At 38.2% G+C, this 11825-nt stretch overlaps 1 protein-coding gene across 1 annotated transcript; it reads right to left on the bottom strand.

Moving 5' to 3' along the window:
• Positions 1-9549: 9549 nt before the first annotated feature.
• On the bottom strand, positions 9550-11040 carry LOC138874059 (uncharacterized). The gene is made up of 3 exons (XM_070152563.1): positions 10813-11040; positions 10351-10444; positions 9550-9926 (listed from the first exon to the last, which is right to left on the bottom strand). Exons 1-3 carry the CDS (start codon positions 11038-11040, stop codon positions 9550-9552), a joined length of 699 nt encoding a protein of 232 aa, XP_070008664.1.
• Between the last annotated feature and the right edge of the window lie 785 nt (positions 11041-11825).

The following is an 11825-nucleotide window of genomic DNA, read 5'->3' as shown; positions in this document are numbered from 1 at the left end:
ATTGGTTTAGCAAATAACGATCCTTTAGTAGCATCCCTGTCATGATTTTTTTTTTTCGCGCCTCTACCCTAGCTTCACGAGGGGTAAGCGGAGACTTTTTCTCTGGTGTTGCATATCGGGATTTCACCCTTTTTTGGGTGAATTCTGCGAGAAAACATCCAAATCAAAAGTAAGAATTTCGTTATCTCCCGAATCAGTAGGTTTTAGGGCTTTTAGTCGCAGTTCTCTTCTTCTTTATCGAAGGGAAATGAATTGCTGATGAACTAAGGGTTTCGAATAATGTCTCTCAACCCTTGAATTCTGATGTGACGACCCGACCAGTCGTCTCATGAGTTACCGCTACGTTTTTCGCATTTCTGCTTCTTATTGCTTTGTCTATCGGTTCTATATATGATCAGGTTGGTTGGCTTCGGGTTTGAAAAAGATTTGGTAAGGTTTGAGATACTTAGTCTCTTTCGAGGAAGCTTAAGTTGGAAAAGTCAACCGGATGTTGACTTATATGTTAGAGGGATCAGATGTGAGTTATGATGGTTTGGATAGCTTCGGAAGGTGATTTGGGACTTAGGAGCGTGAACGGAATATGTTTTGGAGGTCCAGAGTAGATTTAGGCTTGAATTGGCGAAATTGAATTTTTGACGTTTTCCGATTGTTAGGTGAGATTTTGATATAGGAGTCGGAATGGAATTCCAGGAGTTGCATTAGTTCTGTCATGTCATGTGGGATGTGTGTGCAAAATTTTAGGTCGTTCCGACGTGGTTTGGTTGGATTTTTGATCAAAAGCGTAATTCGGAAGATTTTAGAAACTTAGGCTTGAATACGATATGTTTTGGTTGATTTGATGTTGTTAGAGGTATTTTGAAGATTGGTACAAGTTTGGATAGTGGTATAGAACTTGTTGGTGCTTTTGGTTGAGGTCCCGGGGGCCTCGGAGTGATTTCGGATGGTTGACGGAGAGTTTGGGAATTTGGTGAAGCTGCATATTTTTCTGTTCTGTTGTTTTCGCACCTACGAATTGGGGGCCACAGATGCGACGACGCAGATGCGGGAAACCAGTCGCAGAAGCGGAAGAGCCTAGGAAGGCAAGTACTGCAGAAGCGATTGAGGAGTCGCACCTGCGATGGCGCAGGTGCGGGCAATGCATCGCAGATGCGATTTTGACCGTTTAAGTGAAAAGCCGTAGAAGCGGCGTCTTGGGCCGCAGAAGCGGTACCGCAGAAGCGGTAAAATGGCCGCAGATGTGAAATCCCTGGGCCAAAAGGTATAAATTATTTCCTTCGCGATTTTTGACCTATTCCACCATTTCTAAGTTGGCTTTTGGACCCTTTTAGGCGATTTGAAGAAGGATTTTAAGGGGATTTCATTGAGGTAGGATTCTGGACCTAAAACTCGTTCCTATGGTATTGTATCAAGGATTAGAGCTGTAGTTAAGGGAATTTAAGGGTTAAAATTGGGGAAACTAGGGTTTGGTATTGGAGACCTAGACTTGAGAATTTGAGGGGCCATTTGTGGTCGGATTTTGGTATTGTTGATATGTGCGAACTCGTGGGGAGATAAAGAATCTATTGATGTAAATTTTATCGAATTCCGAGATGTGGACCCGGGAGTCGGGTTTTGGTAATTTCATGATTTATGTTGTAAATTAATTATTTTCGCTTGGGCTTCATTCCCTTAGCATATTTTGACGTCGTGATTCTGATTTTGGATAGATTCGACGCGAGTTGAGGCCTTTTCAAGGGGCAAAGGCGTCGCGGGCTAGAGTTTGGACCGGATTGAGGTGAGTAATGATTGTAAATATTGTCCTGAGGGTATGAAACTCCGGGTTGCACATTGTTGTGCTATATTGAGGTGACGCACACGTTAGATGACGAGCGTGGGGTCGTGCACTGTCGGGGATTATGACTTAGTCCATCCCGAATGATTGTTTTACCGCGTATTTGATTGAAAATTATTTGTTATCATCATGTTTTAGGTTAAATGCCATATTTGGGCCTCGTACCAACTATTTGAATCCTTAGGGGATTTTTACTAATATTTCCTCACTGTTTTGACTTTATACTTGAACTCAATCATGCTATGGTCTACTGCTTTCATAACTCAGCCATGTTTACTCTGCTTTAACACTTAAATAATATTTTAAATGATATTTTGGGTTGAGCACCATTTTTTACTATTGCCCGAGTGGCTTGTGAGGTTCTGACTGAGTAAGGCCGATGGCCTATGTTGTGAGAAAACACTGATTATGATTATGAGGCCGAGGGCCTGAGATTTGTACGCCACGAGGTGGCTTATTGATATGAGGCCGAGAGCCTAGTAATGATGCCACGAGATGACTTGATATTGCGCTTGGGCCGTAAGGGGCCCCTCCAGGAGTCTGCACACCCCCAGTGAGCGCGAGTACCCATTGTGATGTGAGATATAGCCCGAGAGGCTGGTGTTGTTCTATGATATTGCCCGAGAGGCGGATTTTGTTGACATTGTGCCCGAGAGGCGATCCTCTATGTGTTTGTCCTTCCTAGTTGCTTGTCATTTACTTGCTTAATTGTTAAAAAGGCATTCCATGAAGTTTAAACTGAACTAAAATGACTTTATATATTTTCACTACTTCATTGATTTTACTGGCTTTTACTGCTTCCTTATAGCCTGTGATGTAACTTACGTGATTTCATATTTCTCAGTCTTTATTTATGATTATTACTCACTGAGTTGGAGTACTCACTTTACTTCCTGCACCCCGTGTGCAGATTCAGGCACTTCAGGTCCTGCTGGCAAGGGTTGAGAGCTTCTAGCAGATTCCGGAGTTCACGAGGTAGCTGTTCGGCGTTCGTAGCCCCGTGCTTCTCCCCCTATCTCATTTCTTGTCTCTTATTAGTATTCTGTAATAAATTGAGTAGACTCTTTCATACTTGTAGTATTATTATAGATGCTCATGACTAGTGACACCCGATGTCGGGCTATGTTGGTTTTAATTCCGCAAATTGTACTGTCACTGCTTATTTTGGGATTTTATCATGTTTAAGACTTAATTGTATTATCTTAACTACTTAAAAGGGAATTGGGAATATATCGGTTGGCCTTGTCTTCACGAAAGGCGCCATTACAATCGGGTCCGGGTTTAGGGTCGTGACATCTGAGAGAGAAATCGGGAATTTTGAGAGAGAAAATAGAAAAGCTTTTGAAAAAAATAAGAAAGTTCAGCGTTAATTGAGGTACATCCGCCACAAAATGTAACAATCCAACTTTTTTTTAATACTTGCGTTGTAGTAATTGAATTTTGAGCATCTGTACTGATATTATCATTTGACAACTGCAGTTGTTTTGTTGTATTAATTGGTGCACCGCAATAACAGTAGTGTACACAGAATTTTATGTATTTTATGTTATAATTTGAAAAAATAAGTAAATGAATAAATCATTATACTAACAAATGGTCTCATTTTCTATACGTATTCCTAATATTTTTATTTTCCTTATAAATATTTAGTGAAAATTTTCAATCAAGTTGTGTCCCATGACACCGCATGGTATAAGGTGCATATGCCCCTGACAATCGCCGAGCCTGTCTAACGATCACGAGGGTGCTAGCCAGGTGGAGCTCTGCAAACATGCATGAGCAGTGACGAAACCACCATATCCCAAGGGTTCGTTCGGAAAATTACACTATGTAACTAGGTAAATTTTATTGATTCATTATCAGGTACTTAGCTAACATTAAAATGCAAGGGTTATTTTCATCTCTATGAGAAGACTTTCAACGTTTGATTATTACATATGATATCTTTCTATTTCTTTCTATGTTCAAGTTAAAAATAAAAGGACAAAAAACAGAAAAGAAGAAATAATCAAACTTATATAGAGTTTGCTGTGTTAGAATCTTTAGCTACTAAAAGTCTACAATTTATATATACAAAAAAGAAAGAAAACAAAAACAAAGCTTGCAATGAGTCAAAACCTAAAATATTAGACGGTGGTTAGAACAGTCGACGAGGCTTCATAATTAAACTACAATCTTGTTGAATATTTTGTTTGGTCAAGTCGAATTTGATCATTTTTTTATTTTCAAATTTCATACCACAATTATTATTATTATTTTGTACTGACAGGTGTTTAGAGGATTCGATTCAACAAGTATTACAATAATACAAGTACAATGTGAGAGACCAAAGAGAGATTTTAACTCCCAACAACCATCGCCCACACCTTCCTTCCAGTTCGACCAAAAATTTAATTAAAAAAAAATTTTTTAACCTAAATAATCGCCCACTTAATCGCTTAAATTAAAAATAACATATGTATAGTTCATGTATATAATAATCGTATACAATCAATGCATAATTTATGTATATCAACGAGGAAAAGCAAACGGTGAATCCGGCCGCCTATTTGTGTAAAGATTCAAAAAAAAATTAGGAATTCTCTAACTAATTAGGGTTTGCTGTGTTAGGGTTGGTAGATCATTATGGTGTTTAGCACAAATTCTATTGTTTAAAAATGAAACGATCCCTTCCCGGGCATTAAAAAGGAAGATAGAATTTTTTTTAAAAAAATGGAATGAAACGACAAATAGAGAAAAAAGAAGGAAAATTCTTTGGCCTACGAAAGTCCTCAGACATATGTACATCCACAGTGCTAGAACAAGAATAATCAATATGGTTTGCATGAAACTCTTGTCACGTTTGCGTTGATCATTTAACGGTATATATAACGATGATACACAAGTTAAATGTAAGGTTACATAATTAAGATATTGTAATTATAAGTGATATATAGATTTAATCGTGGCGAAGCCATAAATTTATAGAGGATTCAAGTTGCTAGTCATTACAATGTCACCAACTAGAATTCGAAGGTACGACACCAAAATCAATTTTTGAAATCCCTCCGCCACTATATTAGAATCTTTTTCTTGTATCAAAGGATTCAACAAGTTATAACCGAAAAACTCATCCCTGTTTAATCAAAAAGTGGAATTTCGGTCAAAGCTTTAATTTAGAAGAACTCGGGTTACTGATAATCAAAAAATGTATAAGAGAAAGTAATTTGGCTAGCAATAAGATAATTAGAAGAAGATAAAGTAAACCAATGTATTCAGATAGTCTTCCGTGTTTTTACAATTGACCTGTTCTTTCTCTTTTATAGCTATCTTGGAAATATGTATTTTGCCTTTGTCATAATAAGGTCATTATAGACAATTAAAGACATTAAATGCTATGTTACATAATCATTGTATTTTAATACAAATTCTATAACGTTTTTAGTATTTAATGCTCATTAAATACTGTATATGTACTCTCTTTTGCTGTCAGATTCATTCTCCTTGATTCTTGGACTTAAATAGGTACGGGCGTTGAATCTTTTGAGTATCCGCTCGTGCCTCCTCTTATGCCTCTGCTTGTATCTGTTGCAACTCGTGTCTCTTTGCCAATCATAACTCTTTGACCAGTCTACGTGTCATGACACGTCATCTTCCAATCACTTTAATATGTAAACTCAATTTCCCAATACAGATAGTCCCCCCACTTACCATTTATTCATCAATTGAATATTTGGAAAGTGGAATTCATTAAAACGGGAATTTTTGTCACCATTAATGCTATAGCAGAATCAACGCTTCATTTGTCACTTCCATTCAATGCTCTACATGCGTGGCACCCTTTTACTGGTTTTGCAACTTTGCAACGCTTTTTAGGGTTTTTTCACGGCTTCACTAATCACGAAGCGTCAGTTCTCATTATGACTTTTCCATCATTGCATCTTTTCCTTTGACGGTTGCTTCGCAGTATAAATATAGTTTTCTTCTTTGTCTTTATCACATAAAGTTCTCAAAATATTTAGTTCTTGAATCTTTGTTTGTTTCTTCCTCGTACTATCATGTCTTCATCAAACCCTAACCCTAGAAGGGTCCCCATAGTTGATAACTTCCATAATGCCCCTAGTAGGAGCAGAAGAGGAGGTAGACTTCATAATTTAGGATCTTCATCCTTGCGTGGTTCTTCTCTTCCTTCGCCTAGTTCTGGCCCTTCTTCTAGAACTAAAGGTTCTCTTTCACATAGATCTTCTTCTAGAGGTAAGGAATCTTCTGAACCTCTTCGTGAACCTCTAATAGAGGAGATAGTTCCTGCGGAACTATCTTTCTATAATGATAGAGAATCTCTTAGAAATTAAGTATCTTCTTTGGATCGTGCTGATATCTATCCCACTCAAATCACTGAAGGTTTGATTTCTTTAGTTCGTAGAGACTGCCATTGGAGTCATGACTTTCCTATCATTATTCTCAATCCGAATCAAAGAATTACCTCTTACTTAACCGGTTTTTCCTTTGTCTATATGTACCCTTTCACATTAAGATTCAAACCTGCTATTGATCCTGTTATTCTCGAGTTCTGTCGTTTCTTTGATGTTTTCTTAGGTCAAATTGGCCCAATAATATGGAGGGTTGTTGCCTGTTTGAGGCATTCGACCAACATAGCTAGTGTGCCTTTTACTTTCCCACATCTAATTCATCTTTACTCCCTTAGACTTTTTCGCAATGGTGTTTTTACACTAGTAGCCAGGAGCAAAAGAGTTCTAGTTACCCTTGAAGATGATAAAGACCGTGACTGGTATGCCAGGTTTGTCACTGCCCCCACTGTTGGTTTAGTGGGTGATGAGAACGTTCCCTTCTCTGAGAAGTGGAATTTTGCACGTGAGTCTTCTAACTTTCTCGTACCTTTTTCTTCAATTTTGTTGATTTTTCTAATTTTACTTTTCCTTTCTAGCAACCATGGGAGTTGTGGAAGATGTTCTCAATTTTCGTGATTGGGTAGGAAAGCTGTTGAGTATTGCACCAATCGATGGTAGATCTTGGAAGACCCTTTCCCAACGTTTTGATTGGAAAGTAAAAACTCATGGTAAGAGCTTTTATTTTATTTTACATATTGTTTTTTCCTTAACTTATTTCAATCCTTCTTTCTATCAGGATTTGCTATTCGAGGAGTTACTGCTGAGGCGGTTGCGACTTCTCATATCTCTTTGGAAAGGGCTCAAGAAATAATTCTGGGCTCTTCATCGAAAAGAAAAGCCGTTGATGACCAAGATTCCGAAGAAGAGGAAGACGGGGGTTCCTTGATAACAAGATCACAGGCTCGTAGACGCATTATTTCGGATGATGAAGCAGAAGCATCCCCCCGCCGTTCTATTCCTTTTACCGAATCTGTTGAAGCCCTGGTAGTGATCCCTAATGATGTTGATGATGCTCCCGCTGCTGCTCATAATTCTGTTGAGCAGCTTTTTTACCGCGGGTTTGGTAGTGAAAGTTTAGGTCCCGTTTCTGATGAAGCTCCCTTGGCTTCTTTTTCTCCTCCCGTGCTTGTGACTCCTACTTTGCCGATTATGGCTGCTTTCGTTCCTCCCCAGGCTGTTTTTACTACTTCTACTATTCCTCCTCCACCTGCTCACTGTGCTGAGGTTGGCTCCTCAAGTAGGAGTGGTGCTATGAGACAAGTGATTATTGAAGTCCTCGCTGAGGGCAACCTTTTAAGGAAATCGGGTCAAACAGATGTGTGACTAAAGCCTTTAATTGGTCCTGTTGAGAGAGCCAAGCTAGAGAGCCATAGTTCTTTGACTTTGATGAATGACATTGTGCATGCTTCTTTAAAGGTATTCCTTTTTCTAACTTTTACTTTGTTATTTTTCTATCTTTGGGATTCTCATTTCTTTCCCTTTCCCCCTTTTTAGGCCAATCTCATCGCCACGAAGATGATTAAAAGGGTTACCTTCTTAGAGAAGTTAGTGCATGACTACCAATTAGAGGCATATAATTGAAAGGAACAGTATGAAAGTCTTCAAATCGACGTGGAGTACTTAGAGCAAAGTAAAAGTACCTTGGAGCAGCAGGTGTGGGCTTTGACTTCAGTATTGGCAGTTGAAAAGGTTTCCTCCAATCAAGCAAACAAGGAAAAGGCTCGTCTTGAAACTTCTTTTTCCAAGCAGCTTTCCAAGGCGAGTGAAGATATTAGAGAGTTGAAGGCTCTCTTGGATGCAAAAGAAGCCTATGCTGGTGAACTCGTGCAGAATTTGACTCAAGCTCAAGAAGACCTCCGGGTTTCTTCTGATAGGGTTTGTTTCTTAGAAAATTCCCACGCCTCTCTTCAAGCTTCTTATGAATCTGCCTTGGCTGAAAATGAAAAGCTAAAGAACGAAATCACTAACTGGGAAAGAGATTATGAGATCCTTGAAGATAAGTCTGCCATTGAAGTGAGTTGGGCGTTTTTGAATTTTCGCCGTGATACCCTTGCTGAAGCTCACCAAGAGAATTTTAACTTGGAATCTGAGTTAGCTAAGATCAATGAAACTATTGAGAAGACTCAGCAGGACCAAGATTTTCCCTCTCCCCTGGTCGAAGCTTCCGCAAATATTGAAGATGATACGGGTATCCCCACTCCTTCAAGCCAAGTTGAACCCGCTGCTGTTGATGTACCTGCTTCAGTTCCTTCATCTTCTCAGTGACAAGTTTAAGTTGTTTGAATTCCTTTGTGTCTTTTTTTTTTGAAAAATTGTGGTTAAAACCCTTGGTCTCATTTGAGGGTTTGTTTTGGAAACTTAAGTCCCCAGACCTTTTATGGGGCAATATGTATAAAAAAATTTCAGTTTATGACTAAGTTCATACTTAGTCTAAGCTTTTTAATGTTAAGAAGTTTTTCGTTACTATTTGAACTTCTGTTTTGTTTATTCTTACCTTTATTTCTAAGGACTTACTGAATAACTTGCATTTTTAATCTTCAAAAAATGCTTCTGTTAACTTCATGAATACTTAAATTAATCATGAATTTTATAAAAGAGGGCCCTTTTATATACAACACTTAATGAAGAATACGTCTCAACTTCATAATGGTGTTAATATACGATAAAAGAAATAAGAATACACATATTTCTTGAAATAACTTTGATAAGTTTTTATTTGAACTTTGTCTAGTTTTGAATAACACTTTACATGTATTTGAATTACATCTATAACTTTCTCGTAACTATTTTTCTTATAACAGATTTAAAAAAGAAAAATAAATACGAGGTTTTTATTTATAACCCATTTTAGTACATTGCCTTTACCCTAGATATTGTAAGGTCTTTCTTTAGGCTTAGATCATGACTTTGCTCTGTACTTGACTCATTCACTGAGTGAACTTTTCAGGCTTGATCTTTGATTATTTCCCAATCTTTTTGCCTTCTTTATACATATTTCTGTGTATATTATATAGTCCCCAAGTGTTTGAGCATTGAAGTATGAAGCCTCGAGCACTTGATTGTTCCTCTCATTTGGTCTTTTCCCTGAAAAGGAAAAACATACGGGACTCAGTGGTGCGATTATAGATGAAGACTGCTTAGCCCGTTTGAATTTCTATCAGAATAATAGTAACCCTAGACCGAGAAGTTTAATTTATTCCACGTGCCTTGCAGGTCGTGACTCATCATTTAGTACGAGCTAGCTTTTTGCCTATCATCTAAAATCGTTAGTAAAATTTAACAATTCAAAAATTAAATTTTAAAATACAGATACCTAACCGTGGGTATTCCTTAGAAATAGTATCTCTTAAGGTGAACAACATTCCAATGTGAAAGTAGTATCTTGCCATCCATTGTGTCCAGCTCGTATGCTCTTTTGCCTGCAATATCATGAATCATATAGGGTCCTTCCCATGCTGGACTTAATTTCCCTGCATTAGCTGCCTTCATAGATTGAAAACCCTTTTTGAGCACGAAGTCCCTAATTTTGAAGAATCTTAGGCGTGTATTTCGGTTGTAGTATCGTTCTATGACCTGCTTTTGTGCTGCCATTCTTATCAGTGCAGCTTCCCTTTTTCCTTTAAGTAGATCAATATTTATGCGCATTTCTTCGTTATTAGACTCTTCTGATGTTTGTGTAAATCTTGTACTTGGCTCTCCTATCTCAACTGGAATTAAAACTTCAGCTCCGTAAACCAATGAAAATGGTGTTTCTCATGTACTTGTTTTTGTTGTTGTGTGGTATGCCCATAAAACACCAGGTAACACTTCTGACCAATTACCTTTGGACTCCTCCAAACGTTTCTTTAAATTATTGATAATGATTTTGTTTGTTGACTCAGCTTGCCCATTACCCACCGGATGATAAGGTGTGGATGTAATTATTTTGATCTGCCAACTTTTAAAGAACTCTGTGATTTGCGTGCCTATAAATTGGGGGCCATTGTCGCATACGATTTCCTTTGGTACACCAAATCGGCATATGATATTCCGCCAAATGAAATCTTTAACTTCTTTTTCACGCACCTGTTTGAATGCTCCTGCTTCCACCCATTTAGTAAAATAGTCAGTGAGTACGAGCAAAAATTTTACCTGTCATTTTGCTTGTGATAGTGGACCCACGATATCCATCCCCCATTTCATAAATGGCCACGGTGCAGTGACCGGATGTAGCAACTCTGCAGGTCTATGCATATTATTACCGTACCTTTGACATTTATCACATTTAGCCACGAAACTTTCCGATTCTTCTTCAATTTTGGGCCAATAATAACCTGCCCTGATTAGGGTTCTTACTAGTGATCTTCCTCCTGCGTGATTCCCACAATACCCCTGTGTATTTCTCTTATTACGTATTCTCTCTGAGAAGGTCCAAGGCATCTTGCTAAGGGACCACCGAATATTTTTCGATAAAGATTGCCTTGCTTTAAGCAATATCGAACAGCCTTTTTTCGAAGCGCGTGAGCTTTCCTCTTGTCTTCAGGAACGATACCATTTTGCAAAAAAGGCAACAATCTCGTTCCTCCAATCCCAGGTTAAGTTATTAAAATTTACCTCATTTTTATCTGGATCGAGCACTGAATGAAACAAATGTATTACAGAAGCATTTTCATTGCTTGCCACGTCTGCTGCAGATGAGAGATTAGCTAAGGCATCCGCCTCAACATTTTCATCTCTTGGTATTTGCGTAACCTTCCAAGTTTGGAATTGCCTGATTAGATCCCGTACCTTCTCTAAATGCTGTTGCATTTGTGCTTCCTTGGTGGTATAAGTCCCCAGCATTTGGTTAACCACGAGCTGCGAATAGCTCTTGATTACAATCTAATTAATGCCAAGTTCTCGTGCCAGTTCTAAACCTCCAATCACTGCCTCATACTCTGCCTCATTGTTAGTTATAGAATGACATTTAATGGCTTGTCGAATGGTTTCACCCGTAGGTGGTATCAAAACGATCCCTAAGCCTGCACCTTTTATGTTAGATGAACCATCAGCAAATAAGGTCCAAATTCCTAGGTTAGCTCCATTGAGCACCTGCAATTCTTTTTCTGCTTCTAATTGCATCCCTTGGCTAAAATCAGCCACGAAATCAGCTAACATTTGAGATTTTATAGCAGTTTTAGGTTGGTATGTGATATCATATTCATTTAATTCTATAGCCCACTTGGCTAACCTACCTGACAACTCATGCTTGTGTAATATATTGCATAATGGATAAGTAGTTACTACAACAATATGATGACATCGAAAATAAGGCCTTAATTTTCTAGATGCCATGATTAATGCAAGTGAAAGATTTTTTAATTGAGGATACTGCGTCTCCGCATCTAATAAAGATTTGCTGACATAATAAATCGGAGATTGTTTACCTTAGTCCTCACGGACTAAAACAACACTTACTGCTACTTCTGAGACAGCAAGGTAGATGAGCCTTTCCCCAACCTTTGGTTTTGCGAGCAGTGGCGGATTTGATAAGTATCTCTTCAAATTTTTGAGTGCCTGTTGACATTCCTCATTCCATTCGAAATGATCTTGCTTTTTAAGAGCTGAAAAGAATTTAAAGAACTTTT

This window comes from Nicotiana sylvestris, chromosome 7 (genome assembly GCF_000393655.2).
Source record: "Nicotiana sylvestris chromosome 7, ASM39365v2, whole genome shotgun sequence".
In the NCBI taxonomy this organism is placed as follows: domain Eukaryota; kingdom Viridiplantae; phylum Streptophyta; class Magnoliopsida; order Solanales; family Solanaceae; genus Nicotiana; species Nicotiana sylvestris.
Note: the sequence above shows the minus strand (reverse complement) of the source record. Positions and strands in the feature narration are given on the sequence as shown.

What these genes read in the sequence shown, in the direction of transcription:
- LOC138874059 (XM_070152563.1), bottom strand. Translation starts at nt 11,040, where the DNA reads ATGCTGGGGACTTATACCACCAAGGAAGCACAAATGCAACAGCATTTA. An exon ending in TCGATCCAGATAAAAATGAG is followed by an intron (nt 10,445 to 10,812) that starts GTAAATTTTAAT and finishes TAATATGCATAG; the next exon opens with ACCTGCAGAGTTGCTACATC. An exon ending in TATCACAAGCAAAATGACAG is followed by an intron (nt 9,927 to 10,350) that starts GTAAAATTTTTG and finishes TTTTAATTCCAG; the next exon opens with TTGAGATAGGAGAGCCAAGT.